General features: G+C 43.2%; 1 protein-coding gene across 3 annotated transcripts; it reads left to right on the forward strand.

Moving 5' to 3' along the window:
* The first annotated feature begins 859 nt into the window (after window positions 1-859).
* Window positions 860-8635, forward strand: LOC309534644 (potassium voltage-gated channel subfamily A member 2). 3 transcript variants are annotated; one of them, XM_082226921.1, is made up of 2 exons: window positions 860-1603; window positions 2881-8635. In XM_082226921.1, exon 2 carries the CDS (start codon window positions 3026-3028, stop codon window positions 4523-4525), a length of 1500 nt encoding a protein of 499 aa, XP_082083047.1. In that variant the 5' UTR covers window positions 860-1603; window positions 2881-3025; the 3' UTR covers window positions 4526-8635. The 3 variants fall into 3 exon arrangements, with proteins under 3 accessions (XP_082083047.1, XP_082083048.1, XP_082083049.1); XM_082226922.1 differs by having other exon boundaries at window positions 860-997; XM_082226923.1 differs by lacking the exon at window positions 860-1603 and adding an exon at window positions 2166-2272.
* Window positions 8636-15503: the final 6868 nt, after the last annotated feature.

The following is a 15503-nucleotide window of genomic DNA, read 5'->3' on the forward strand; positions in this document are numbered from 1 at the left end:
AACCAATTGTAAGCCGCTGCTCACCTCCCCCCCACCCCAGTTAAATAGAGGTTTACCACAAACTGTGAAAATGGATGCTTCATATTTTGAATGAAAAGGGTAAATCAAACTCAGCCTTTCCCTTGGTGCGTGCACCTCACTGCCTCTGGAGATTATGCTGAGCATTGCTGTAGTGTGTGGCCTGCCTCATGCCTGTCCAGTGATTGATTTAATCCATTCGCCGCACCCCTGCAGGCATTTACCTGATGTGGTTCACACACTGCAAAGACCCCAATACATCTTCGTTAGCCAAATCTATATGCATGAGAATACACATGCACGTACAAACAAACATATGTATGTCCTTCTATGAATTGCGGATCAAAGATCCATGAAATATTGAATAGCACCTAGACTGGAGGAGGAATTTAAAATATGATAAGCACAGACGACACTATAACATTTGTATAATGAAAATTTCCATCACTATTAAGATGCCAAAATAAAAATTAACCTGCTGGAAGATTTTCTCTCTCTCTCTCTCATTTGCTGATGATTCACCTTGAATTTGTGTGATATTAGGGAGGGAGGCAGGGAGGGAGGGAGAGACAATATAAAAACCAAGGTTAGATTTTGTTTTTGTTCCATTTTGTGCACATCAGGTTGATTGTAAACGATGCCTCCCATTTGGCATTCAGAAATATTGCCTTAAAAACCCTCCGTTCCCAAGGGGGGTGGATTCTCTTAGCAATTCAAAGGAGAAGGAGGAGGCAGAGGGAGGGAGGGAGGGGGAAGAGAATGGAGCATATGATAACCGTCTATGATTTTGCCTTGGTAAACAAGGGGTTAAGTATAGCAGTTGAAGGCTGCAAGCTTTGTCAGGGTTGTACTATTTTTCTAATGCACAAGGAGAAGGGAGGCTAGGAGACAGGAGACAAGGGGAAAATCCAGGGAATGGAGAATCTGAAGCACAACCTGAAGGGATGATGATGGTGATGGGCATCAAGAAAGATAACAGGTCAGGTGCATGCAAAAATCTCTGTCTTAAGGACTAAGACTAAAAGGTGGTATTTCATTTGCCTCCCCTCCCTTAGTTCTTGAATCCTGACTCTGAGTGGTTAAGGAAGGCGGCTGTCTACTGCTGAGGATGGGATGCCAGGGAGTCTCTCTTGGGGAGCAAAAATCCTTTGGTTGGGCTTAGCAACAAGAAGGCAAAAAACCCACCAAAAAATTGCAGTATCCCGAGAAGAGAACTGAATAGTCTCCTGTGGCTATCAGTGAGGTGGGCATCCACTTAGACCAAGCCAGAGGCTGGACAGCTGGCAATGCTGCATTGTGCTAAGGACATGGAAATCTCAGCGGGGGCTTCTGGCTGAGACCTCGAGCCCACATGGGGTCTTCTTCAGGTGCTTAGGAGGGCCAAGCCTTTCCAGGACATGTCCTGCATGCGGAATGAAGTCCAGAGCTTCTTTGATGTGGACCCGGCCGCAGCTGGATGAGCTCTGCGTGGCAGAGAGCGTGTTGCACTGTTTCTCTTGCTGAGAGGAGGAAGATCAAGAGGGAGACCACACTGCAGAGGACCCTGCGCCAGCCAGGCTGCATAGACCGACACAAGTGCCGAATGGTGTGTAGACTACCACTTCTACCCTCAGCAATATACAGCTAGCGCTCTCTCTCTCTCTCTCTCTCTCTCTCTCTCTCTCTCTCTCTCTGTGTGTGTGTGTGTAAGAGTGTGTGTTTGTGTCTCTGTGTGAGAGAAATATAGCTCTGTTTTTATGCCACCACAGTTGCTCTCCTTGTTTCATCCAAGATAGCTAGAGCTTGCAATACAGCTCTGTGAGGGAAGGGCTACATTTGGACAAAAACAAACAACCCCCCTCCTGGTCTTCTTTGCAGATGCTGTTTTAAAGCCCATCCAGCACTGTCTTACTGCTGGTTTTCCAGGCAACGTCACACCTCTTGAGGACACTGGGGACATCAGGATTTGTTTGTTTTTTGCTGAGTATAGCATCTTTCCACTATCATACAGAAGGATTTCAATTCAGACAGGCACTGCCCTGAGCAAAGGGCTACAAGAACTACCAAAAATTCTTTCCAGTCACCACCTCATTGCAAACCTCCACCCTCCTCTCTCTCTCTTTCTTTCTTTCTTTCTTTCTTTCTTTCTTTCTTTCTTTCTTTCTTTCTGACTCACCATATTGCCTGAGGAACTTATGGGAATCTTGGAAACCTCTGTGTTTCTCTCTAAGGTCATGGAGTCAGTGTGAGAGACACTGAGCTCTCCTCCATCAAGGTAAACGTGTGCCTTGTTTTTTGCTTGCTCTTATTCCTTAGGCAATTGTTAAGAGAAGAGCCTCAGTACAGAAATGCAGCAGGGGAAAGCACTTGCACACTAGAAAACAGCGGAGAAGGAGGGGTGGGAGGAAGGAAGGAAAGAAAGGGAGGGAGACTGGACTGCAAAAGTCAAAAGAGATTAAGGTAGGGATGCAGCATGTTAAATGTGCACGATGCTGTTTGATGAAACAGAGTGCTTAATGTTTACCTCTGAGTCACCAGGGTATTCCTTGAGTTGAATGCTCAAGTCCCAGGTGCCGCATGGGCAAATCTTAACACTTCAAGGCAGGAGCAAACTCTAGGCAGCCTTTGAAGTTCTTTGAATAAACTGTTGGCCGTGGGGGAGAAAGAACCCCCACCTATGTTGTGTGATATGTTTGCCAGGGAGAAAGCACCCTTCATTTATTCTTGTTTCTTTTAGCGCTTCCTTAAATGGCATAGCATGGGGTGATGGGAGTATTTTTAGACTACACTTGATGCAAATTAAAAGCAACCCATTTATGTTTGTATACATTGTGAAGAAAGAGGGGGCTAATGCTCATGGTGCTATTTGTTTCTCTCTTTCAGCTGGACAGGCTTCCTTTACATCCTCTCTACGTTTTCATGAGCCACTTCCAAGCCCATGCGCAGACCCTTCTGGCAGGTGTTAGAGTCCCCCTGAACCTCATCCCACCACCAGACATTCAGAAAAGTTTAGCTTAAAGGCCTAAATATGACAGTTGCCACTGGAGATCCCACAGATGAAGCAGCAGCTTTGCCTGGTCATCCTCAGGACACCTACAACCCAGAAACTGACCATGAATGTTGCGAGAGGGTGGTCATCAACATCTCGGGACTGCGCTTTGAAACACAGCTCAAGACACTTGCTCAGTTTCCAGAGACCTTGTTAGGAGACCCTAAAAAGAGAATGAGATATTTTGATCCCCTTCGGAACGAGTATTTCTTTGATCGAAACAGACCCAGCTTTGATGCTATTTTGTACTACTACCAGTCTGGTGGCAGATTGAGGAGGCCTGTTAATGTCCCCTTAGACATCTTCTCAGAAGAGATAAGGTTTTATGAACTTGGGGAGGAAGCTATGGAGATGTTTCGGGAGGATGAAGGTTACATCAAGGAAGAAGAGCGGCCTTTACCAGAGAATGAGTTTCAAAGACAAGTGTGGCTGCTGTTTGAGTATCCAGAAAGCTCTGGGCCAGCCAGGATTATAGCAATTGTCTCTGTCATGGTCATTTTGATCTCAATTGTAAGCTTCTGCCTGGAAACTTTGCCTGTGTTCCGGGATGAGAATGATGAGATGCATGGCAGCAGTAGCAACCCAAGCTCTTACTCCAATAGCACTATGGGGTCTCAGCAGCAAACATCTTTCACAGACCCTTTCTTTATAGTGGAGACGCTCTGCATCATTTGGTTCTCCTTTGAGTTCTTGGTGAGATTCTTCGCCTGCCCCAGCAAAGCTGGCTTTTTTACCAACATCATGAACATCATTGACATTGTAGCCATCATCCCCTACTTCATCACACTTGGAACGGAACTGGCTGAGAAACCAGAAGATGGCCAACAAGGTCAGCAGGCAATGTCTCTTGCCATCCTCCGAGTGATCCGCCTGGTGAGGGTCTTCAGGATCTTCAAGCTCTCCAGGCACTCCAAGGGATTGCAGATCCTCGGACAGACCCTGAAGGCCAGCATGAGGGAGCTGGGCCTCTTGATATTTTTCCTCTTCATTGGTGTCATTCTCTTCTCCAGTGCTGTCTACTTTGCAGAGGCCGACGAGAGCGATTCTCAGTTTCCCAGCATCCCTGATGCTTTTTGGTGGGCCGTGGTTTCCATGACAACAGTTGGCTATGGAGACATGGTCCCCACGACCATAGGTGGGAAAATAGTTGGTTCCTTGTGTGCCATTGCAGGTGTATTAACAATTGCCTTACCAGTGCCGGTTATAGTGTCCAATTTCAACTACTTCTATCACCGTGAGACAGAAGGAGAGGAGCAAGCTCAATACTTGCAAGTCACCAGCTGCCCAAAGATCCCTTCTTCCCCTGACCTAAAGAAAAGCAGAAGTGCCTCCACTATTAGTAAGTCTGATTATATGGAGATACAAGAAGGTGTGAATAATAGCAATGAGGACTTTAGAGAGGAGAACTTGAAAACAGCCAACTGCACCCTAGCTAACACAAACTATGTTAATATAACCAAAATGCTAACTGATGTCTAGCTAATAATAATAATAATAAAAATAAAACAACCCTAATAACTTATTTAAAACTTGAGTGGAACAATTGCAGATGTTGCATAATACCTTGCATTGTAGTTAATACAAAATGTTCTACAACGTGTATTGGTTCTGCATGGGAAGCAATAGTCGTGTAAGTGACTCTTTTTAACATTTGATGCTCAATAAGCTTTCATGCAACCCCTCCTCCCCATCACAGACTTCTGGTTTTCCAATTGTATGGCACAATTAAAGCAGAATTATGTCACAATATCAAATGAAAGGCATTGGAGAAAAACAAAACAAACCACCTCCCCATGTAAACAACAGTAACAAACAAATGCCAACTAGCATAAATATAATTTAATATAGAACTCAGCCCATGCAAAAATATATCCCAAGGAAATAGTATGCAACTATACATCTAGCTTTCAAGCTTCAGGAATTATACAAAAGGTCATGCATAGTTTAATTAATGGAACATCCATCCAAATTACTTTAAGGTTCAGATTTCCAGATCAGAAATGCCAAAGGGAGAATATACCATGCAGGGTCATGCTTCTGAACCAAAAATGCTGCATTGGATTCATCCACTGCAGCACGCCAGTGTGAGGCTCGCGGGAGGCACTGTTTAGTAGGACATTTTCTGTTGCTTTGGTAGAGATACATCAAGAGCCTGGAGACATTTCTTTTTTTAAAGAACACATGTATTATTATTTTTTGCTGGTTTGGGGGTCACCGACATATTCAGGACTGAAAAGCATCTTGTTTCAAATGCTGGAGCAACTAAGCTGTGGCCTAGAATATATTTATACTGCAGTGAAATTTAACCCAGTATTACAGTAAAGCTGCATGGATATTTGTTGCATGGATCTTAATATTTAATACACGAAAATATATCTATTTTCTTAAGTAGACTATAGAGTATACCTGTTTATAGTGTTTCTAGATTCTCCAGTGGCTTGAAGGAGATTTGTGGACATAAAAGGGGGAGAAAGGGAATGTGTTGGGGACGGATGTGGGCCGGCCACAAATTTGATAACCAAGGCAAATGCCCTAGGTGTTTGCTTGCATGAGGGTGCAACCCAGGAAAGGTGATATGAAGAGTACACACCTGTCTTCCACATGTAGGGAGGAACTGGTAATTTATTCATAGTGGTATCATATGCAGAGATGTACATCTGACCAGAGATGGCCAGGCTTATTTGTGACTAAAACATTGCTGGGTGACACTGTTAGGCAAATGTAAGCTCAGACCCACAACAAATATTGCTCACAGTGCTTGGAGGCATAGATAGTTTGAGATCCACAGCTAAGATGCAACAGTATAGAGTGCCAATGACTTTGTCTGAACTTTGTTGACTTGCGTCGTCTGGTAGTGATGAGGCTTATACAATAACGCCAGCCCAAGGTCATTTGTTCAGGTGTGGGCAAAGTTGCCCCATGGAAATGAGTCTTGACGGAGTTGCCCCAGCTGAGGAGATGGCTGTGGATGGATACATGCAACGCATGGCTTGGAAGTTAAGGCTTCCTTTGGGATGTTGCTGTCATGTGGTGGTGTCAATATTCCTCAGCTTTAGAGTAAATACAATCCAAGTCTACTCCCAGTGGGCTAATCTGTTGGGGAAATGCCCATGGGCAATATGGTAGCAGAATTTGGCCAACCTCACACATCAGAATCAGAGCCATTCTTTTGAGTCAAGGAGGCAATAAGACTCCTGGTTGGACTGCTCTTCATAGACTGGCATTTTAGCTTGGTAGTGTCCCGTTGATGCGGCTGCTTCAGCTCTCAAGGGAAAGGATAGCCCTTCAGTAAAGGCTCATTCTGCTATCAACATCCTAGGAAAGTGGCTTTTGGAACCAGTGTTTAAAAGAGTGAGGCCAATATCCCCTTCTTCTCATCAGTAATAAAAAAGATGATGACCCTTCTAAGCCAACAGGATTTGGTTCTGAGGCCACCATGGGTGTCCTATTTCCTGAGCTGCTAAACACGGTATGATTATTTGAAATAGCACACTCAGATACACACACAGTGTGTGTGCTTATATCATATTTAGAAGCTTAGGATTTGGAGACTATGTGAGAAGTCCCCTATATATATACCCACCCATGCCATAGGGAGCAAATGGAGCAAAACTGAAATCCCCAACCAGATCACTCATGTGGATCCTGCAAGTATTACTCAGGCAGCTTGCTTATGGGTCCTGATCTTGCATTGATATGGATGGTGGATGCCTTGTGAGGACCAAAAATTCACCAGACCAAAAGAACATGTTGAGCATGTGATCTGCTTGGATCTGTACAGAATTTGGCCACAAGGTAAAGCAGATCCACTGTTGCTTATTTACTTATTGCACCCCACTCAACTCACTTTCAACAGCTTAGCATTGAAAATGATATAGGTTGAATGGGATACATGCTGAAGCAATCACCTAATTTATTGATCGTGTGCCAAACTCTATACAATCCACTTAACCTGCATTCTTAATGAACCACCTGGGTTGTGTGTATTGGCCCTAACCCATATGCTTGTGCCAAGAGGGGCAATATATCTCAACAACACCTGCCCTCCCTTTAAACAGAGTATAAGCGACATGCGGGCCTTGTTTTGATTCTACACCTGTTGCAGGACAGCTGACTCTCACTTTTTGAATATGAACCCCCCCCCCAAACATTAGATTCACATGATGTGGGTCAATTTCTTGATCTTCCCCCAACCCTGCACTGCCCCTGCCAAAGAAAGGCAATTTCTCTAACCTTCTTGGCAGTCACTGCTGAAAAGATGTATAAAAAAGAAAGCTGTCAGGGTTTTCTAATGGCTTATGATTTGAGGGGCTTACTAATTATTTCACACATCAGCAGTGCTGGAGTTTGCATTGCAGGATTAGGGCCACCTATGTCACAGTGCCTTGGACCATTCTTGTAGAATGCTGACAAAGGAAGAGCTTGGCATCACATCTCTAATTGCTTGCTCTCCAACTATGCTATGAATTTAAAAGGCTAATTTTGGAATATCTTCCATTGCAGTGAGCAGGGATGGAATAATCCTTCCTATTGCCTTAAGCCACTGCTAAAAATATTCTGTCCTCGCCACAACTCTGTCTGTAAAGGAATCATAAATATTCTTGGTTAAAGATCCATGCAGGATACTCCTGTACATTAGGGGGAAATCATTGCAGTCTATGCAAAAAAAATCATGAGGAAGGGGGTTACTTCAGGGACTTCCATGGTGTACCGTCCTCATGTAATTATGGGGTAGGATCCATGGGGTAAGGGAGAGTAAGGGAGGCAAAGCTAAGCCTACTGATTTCAATAGTAGTTGAGGTTATTCATGCTAGGAGTATGTTCAAGATAGAATTGCGAGGATGAAGCCTAGTACTTCTGAGGAGGGGGATCACTGCTGCTATTTCCCAGCATCTTAGGTTGGATCCCGACCAGTACTATTTCAGTGAATTTTCAATTGCTGCTCTTGTACTTGGGTTTGCACATTATCTAACTCCACACTTGTTTTCATGCATTTCCCATTCTGCCTCTCGGAATTGCAGACTTTGACTTTTTAATGCCCTCACCCTAATATAAAGTTGATTGTATTTGCAATCCCAACTGTGTGCTCACCTATTGACCACCCCCTGCCCCAAAAGGTGCAGCGTATCAAAAAGGAGTGGTTCCTGTATGGGAAGTAACCTTGAAGGGGCATCCTAAATTGCCTGGTCTCTGCATCAAAAGAAATTGGCACCAGAACTGAAACTCAATGCATATGTTAAGATACAGGTAGAGGAGCAATCTGAGACTTCATCTGAGGCCAGTTGCATAAAAGCTTACACCTCTTATGAAGTGCAGTACTTAAAAAAAAAGTTTGTTTATGAGAAAGAGATGGGAGGGGAAACCCAGGAATGAAACTCTAAACAGGACTAAAAGGTCATGAAACATTATCTTGAAATGTACCTCCTTATTGCACAAAAGTCCATAGCAGAGCATGTTTGAAATGTTGGACACATCTTTATAGCTCATCAGCTTGCTGCCTGATCCATCCCATCTGCAGTGGCAATAACCTGAAGCTTTAGATCCTTATCTAGCACCATCCTGGACTATGACCCTGGGCATTTTTTCTGGTGGCTCTATCTATCTATCTATCTATCTATCTATCTATCTATCTATCTATCTATGGCACTGGACCCAGACAGTTAGTGTGGGTCCTTTGCTGTAGCTTTTCAAACCCATTATCAGGAGACCCCCAAGGCTGATGTAAATCAAAACAACCTACCTTCTGGGCCTTAACTGTGACTGACCACTATCAATGAATGTTGAAAAAAAAAGCAGAAGTAGGAAATCTAAGCATTTGGTTTTTCATTTTAGTTATTGCTTAATGGCGAGATGCTGGAATATTGATTCCATAGACCGAGGGAAGGATGGCCCCAATGTGCTGCAGTTGTCTCTGAAGTATGTTCAGTGGGGCTTACTCATTAGTAAGTGTGTTTGGGATTGCAGCCTTAGATGTGCTGCGGAGGTAGGGAGAGAGGAAGCCAAGAATAACCAGGAGAAACACTAAAGGCTGCAGTGCTCTGTTGCATCCAAGGTCAGGTTTAAATGGAATGTATGATTGTTTTGACTGTCGTATCTGCTGCCTGGACACTGTGTAGGCAACTTGAACTGTATCTCAGCGGCAGGATGCCAACCCTCTAATCTATGAATTGGCTTGACCCAACCACTGTGCTAGAGCTATCTCACGCCCCGTACCTTTGCAGAGTGTTATGGCGCAGAGCTGAAACTGCAGACCACAGCAGGTGGGAAGGAGCAGATGGTAAAACGGGAGTGTCATGATGAATGCTGGAATAAGGATGGCAGGATATGCAGGTTTAAGGCAGGGCTTCTGTCGTGAGGTTTGCCTATGCGGTGTCCAGACTGCAGTCCAATTAAACTTCAGCAGGTACTTCTTTACATAACTTTGGGTGAGGTTATTCAGGGTCAAGGACACACTTCTACCTAGATAAGCATGAAGCAATACCCCAGGGGCATAGCCTCTTGCCTCAACTAGGGCAGATCCACACCACACACGTTTAACAAAGCACATTTAGCATACATTTAAAGCACATGGCTTTCCCCAATGAATCCTGGGAATGGTAGCTCTGGGGAAACTAGGACTCCCAGGGTTGTTTGGAAGAAATCATGCACTTTAAATATACAGTGTGAATCTGCCACTAATTTGGATTAGTTAGTAAAGCACAGGAAAGCAGTCTGGGCTATTGGGGTGGCAACTGAGTGTCCTTCAAAGGCTAGTAAGTAGGGTTGATCTTATACAAAATAGAGGAGGACATCAGCCCAGAAAGTCTTGGGCAGGTTACAAAGGTGATGTAAACTGTGAATGTGAAAACTGGATTTGTTAAACCAGCATTCCTAACTTCCATTAGAGCCCAATGGGTTGATTGTCTCTTTAATTTGGAAAATGTAGTCTTCTGTATATTACTCAGGTTCCTAAATGACAGCTGAGGCAGGAATAGATGGATGAGATGTGAAGAGAGTGGGTTTAAATGCAGGAGTAAAAGAGGAGTTGGTTGTTGAATGAAACATAGTTTAGTCATTGTTATTCCACAGTCCAGGAAGTATGAGACTGCTTTTGGATCTGCAGCAAGAAGCTCTCTGTGTCCATCTGATTCCCTGCTTGTGAATTGCTTTCCCTGCCCCCAATCCAAGATGTCTGGCAGATGTAGATCAATGGTGAAAGCAGGGGCTCAGCATATGCTCAGAGGCACTCTTCATTCTTCACATTTCACTGCAGAGCTTTTAGAAACAGATCCAGAACTGAGCCATGGTTTACTGCAGCTCATATTAAGTCCTCTGTGTGTGGCTTTCTTGATAGCAACACAAAAATGTTAGCATTTGACCTGAATCCTCAGTAAATTATTTTGACTCAGCCAGTGCACATGTTGATGCCTTGAATACTTTTGTTCCTTCCTTCAGGGTCTCTAAAGGCTGGTTTATGCATGTAGCAGTATGAGATGAGAATAAGGGAGATCAGTAAGAAAATGTTGCGGCGAGTGTTTCTGTTCACTGCTCTAGCTACCCATGCCCTTTTCCAGGACACCTCATCCCATTTGCCTCTCAACCATTTCCCCATCCTTCCAATAATCTGTCAGTATATGGGGGACACTGAGCATGCTCAGTCCTCTTTGAGCTACGGTCCCCCCTTTTTTTGGTGGTGTGTGTGCGGGTTTCCTCTTAGTTTTTATATAGGCTTTTTTTGTAGTTCTGCAAATTTCAGAGTTCCCCCAAGTCTGTTGACCTGACACCTCCCTTTTGTAGGCTGGCAGTACTGTTTTGCCTATACGTATAAACAACTGCACTTAGAGCACTAAAAAAAGAGGGAATGAAAAGGCAGGACAGTTCTGACACAGTAAAATAATTAAAAACAAGGGTTGGTATCCAGTTATGCTATGCTTAGAGTGTAACTAATGAATCTAGTTAGTACTGTCCATTGATTTCAGTTGGGCAAACCAACAGTGGATTTCAGTTGGGTAGAACCCCAGAGTTGCACATGGGTTTTCTAAAACTGCAACACACAGCTCCTTCCAAGACAATCTGTTTCCAGTGCACCAAATGTGCAATTATTACCCAAATGGTGTGTATAGTTCAGATATTCCTTCATTCCCCCAGACTGAACTTAGAAATATTTCATTTCCCCAGCAGTTAATTTGTTATATTTTGAACCTGGAAAAATACTATCCAAATAATCCATCCATTACAGTTGTGGGTTTGGAATTCAGGTGTGAAAGTGTCATTTGATATTGCCTGCGATGTGCATAATGATGAATGATGGACACAACACATGGCCTGGATATTGTACTCTTGCCTTTGAATGAGAGCTTTCAGAGCAATGAGGGTTCACATTCAGTAATCGTCAGAGTAAGCTCTTAATAACCACTTTTAAACTTTAGAAATGACCAGAGGAGATAGAATAATGTTCCTAAAGTCATGTAAAAAAAGAAAAAAAGAAATTGTCAGTAGTGGAGTTGGAATTAAAAACACAGAAGTTTCTAACATGCAAGATGTTCAGATCACTAAAAATAAATACATAAACTATATAAAAATGTAAAAACAGCCAAGAGAGAGAAAGAGAAAGAAAATAGCATGCCTGCTAATAGCAGGTAGATTATGAAATGTTCAACTTGCATAAAATCATAACAGCTCTGAGAAAATGTATATAGTGGAACATGTCTCAACAGTTATCTTCTGCATTGTTTTCTGTAACCTCCATAACTCAGTGCTATACCTAGAATGGTCTTAAGAGCATGCAGCATGAGGGTGTGTAAATATGGGCATATTTGTGCATAAAACCCAGAGAAGAAAAGTGAAATACATAGGAGGAACTCTTTCAAGAAAGGTCATGCTTTGTAATCAAATCATTCATGGATGAGCTACTGGATTTACTGCTGAAATCTCTAGTCTTTCTGGAGTTTGCAATACACTAGAGAAGGGCCCAAATCTCACAACAGATCCAGCTGCTTTGACAAGGTTAAATTGACTGAAATGTGACTCTCTCCATTCTCCAACTTGGAGGAGGAATTCACTGATCTCCCTTCTCCCTTTTCTCAAGTTAGTGAAACCAAATCCCCCCCTTGGGACTTGTGTTGAATTCTGATCTGGATCTGAAGTTTGCAGTTTTGGACCCATCACTAGTATTTATGTTACTATGCAGGTGAAGCCAAATTATGAGCTAAGGCATTTGTTTGTTTGCTGTGCACCTTTCAGATTCAAACAGCTTGTCGTTTTCACAGCACCATACCAATGGGGGCATCCTGGGTTCCTTTCCACCCCAGCTGTGGAGCCTGTAACAAAAATGGCCTCCAAGCAGGAGGCAGAGGACCACTGGATTCAGAAATACAGTGGATACTACAGAATGCACACTTAAGGGGAGAGTGCCCAGTCTAAGGGGAAAGGAGCAGTGGAGAGGCAACACACATTTACTACAAGGATGTAAGAATTTCTCAGGGGGCAGCAACACTATTACTCTGAGTACTATGTTCGCTTTTTTGCATCTCACACCCTGCCAAGACAGAGTAAAAAGCCTTTCCATTATAGAAAGACAGCACATCCCAGCAGCCTTAGGGGCACAACCATTTTGTCCCAATTTGAGGCACACACAAGTGCACTTTACTAATCTTCATTTGTCCTCCCAGTTCTCCTCCAGTTTCCTGCCCCTCTGTGCAATCATGTTCACCAAAGGTGTTGTAGCAGGAGCATGCTGGACCTAGGGTACAGCCCACTCCATCAACAGTCTTAAAGATGACACAAGACCCCATTCCCCAACATGAAGAGTAAGCAAGGCTTACTCTTCTTCTTATTGCCTCCTGCCTAGGGCCACAGGGTGAGGGATTCTTTCAAGCACAACCCCTGCCCCCAACAGCCTTCTTTGGCTGATGCAGCTCATGATCCTGTACAAAAGGGTCCTCAAATAGTGTTTTTTGTTGTTGTTTTGCAAAGCACACATTTTGATGTTCAGAGGCCCTTTGGGCCCCCACCCTACCCCAAAGTGCAGAATTTCACCCCCCTCTCTTTGCAGAGTTCTCTGCCCACGAGGTCTGAATCTACTTAGGCCCTTTGTTGTTGATCTCTGTGATCTTCCCGCAGCTCCCGCCATCTTTGTCCTGTCAGCAGTCTTTGTGGTGCTGCGGGCTAACCTGTTTCTATCTGTCACATGTTGGAAAGACGGGGTGGGTATCTGATGCCTCCTTGCTCATTCCATTTTCATTGTTGCTGCTAGCTATTTGTTCCTTGGAGCCTAACAGCTGATCCCTTTTGCTAGAAATGCCCCCTCCTTTCCTTTCTCCTGCTCCACTGTCCCAAGTGAATTTCAGACTAACAGGCATTTTCTAAAGGCAAGCCCTCCATCTGTAATGTGGCTTCTGCTCTAAAGCCTTGGAGATCCCAATCTTAGAACACAGATAAGGCTTTGGCTTGGTTTCAACAGAGCTATGCTAATTTACACCATCCCACAATTTGGCCCAAGGATGAATTCAAGGTGATAGCTGGCAAATGAATCCCTTAGTTCTCATTTTATCTTCTCGGGTACATTTTGGCTTCTATGAGATGTCCAATGTTGTGCTATTAGGAATTTAATTCCAAAATCTATGTGTATGTGTAAATATGTAATGGAACTGTGTGTATTATTTCAAGATTTGTAAGGCTGTTTTCTACTGAGTGCGAGGAATGTAATTAGCGAACTGCACCTGCTTTCCTTGCTACCTGAGACATTGCAGATGTCCTACAAACTAGTCATATTACTAATTATTGCTTGGAATGTGAAAGAAAGGATATTGGATCAAATAAGTGTGTGTTTGCCTAATTTGAGAGAATCAATAAGAAAAGGAAATCCAAGAAGGACTCATAATAAAGATGCCGTGGAACTGAATCTTTTGTTTCCATGGTTACTGGAAGAATGGGACCAATAATGGTGAGAGGACGCTAAAGAAAGAGAACTCATGGGAATGTCGAATCATTTAACCATGTGTTTGCTTGATGAAAATTTAGACACCAGCTGTATCTAAATTGCACAATGTGTATAGAACTTACTGTTAACAACTCACAGGAGTCCTCAGCACTAACCGGACACAAGAAGCTGAGATATGCCCTGTCAAGATGAATTACTTGTATATAGGGATAGCTATTTGTGTATATGTATATATATGCATATACATATATATATATTCCCAAATGGAGATTTGCTGTCTGGTTGATCATGTGTGTACATAATATATGCTTCATAGAGTACCACCAATTTTGTAAATATCAGCACCCGTTAAAAATAAAAAAGGTATATTACTGAGGATTCGTTTTGCCATACATCGTGTGTGACAACAAAAGAGGAATAAACTTTTGACAGGCTGCTGAAGTCATATTGTTCTGATAGCCCCAAAATGGACCCCTCTAACTATGTCTCCCCACCCTGTCACTCTTCTTTTTTCTCTGTCTGCTCTTGAGTATTCCATCCATTCTGAAATAGTTCTGAAGCTACTTGACGATGGGACATGGAGGCTGTCGAAATTATTATATCATCTGCAGACATTCCATAATGGTTAAAAGGTGTTCCATTTCTGTCACATAACACACGGGGTTGTATAATGATGCCAATACCTCCTAGAGAATTGTAGCAACATTGTTAGTGATGGAAAGAGGAAAGCTAATCTTCAGCCACCTGTCCACTGCCCCCCACCTGAAAGCCGGAGAATGGCCATTTAATCTGGTTCCTTCTGAATGGCCATATATGGTAGTCTTTTCCCCAGCAAACTCGTCCTCAGTATCTGAGTAGTTTTCTTGCAGCAGTAATCTTCGTGCACTGTTCTAATTTATTTCAAGGACATTATTGGTGTTCAGATTCCTTTACAAAAACACTCAGGCATGTCTTCTCCAGCAAACCACTTTGCATTTATTTTAATGCAACATCAAGTAGGACAAGATTGGCTCTCATCAGCTCCCAGGCATAAACTCTTATTGGAGTTTTGGGGTGGAGTTGAGTAATTTTGTAACAGTTATGATTGGCTTAGATAATGAAGGAGGAGAGTCTGGGTGATGACCAGACAAGGGGCATAAGGAAACATTTGCTTAAACAAGTGCCTTTTAAATACACGGACAACACTCTGTTTTCAGCCAAATGCTGTGTTCCTGTTGTGCACAGGACACAGAGGGTTAATCAGGGACCATTAAGAAAGAGGAGATGCAATGGGCAGCAGAGGTGGCACCAGTTTCTGCAACACTTTCTGCAACATTGTCTGTGACAGAATGCCTGGCAACCCACAAAATGCCTGGTGCCAGCATTCCATCTATTTTAGAGGCTGAAAATGCTTCTTATTATACATATTGCTATTTTATTTTATTTACATCTGGATTGTGCTCAGGCCTGGCTGCTTTCCTATCGCCAAACCCCTTTTCCTTCCTCTGGGTTACAGTATGTCCAGAGGATACCATTCCATTTGCATGGACCCATGCA

The sequence above is a fragment of the Podarcis vaucheri genome, assembly GCF_965113315.1.
Source record: "Podarcis vaucheri genome assembly, chromosome: 6".
NCBI lineage: Eukaryota > Metazoa > Chordata > Lepidosauria > Squamata > Lacertidae > Podarcis > Podarcis vaucheri.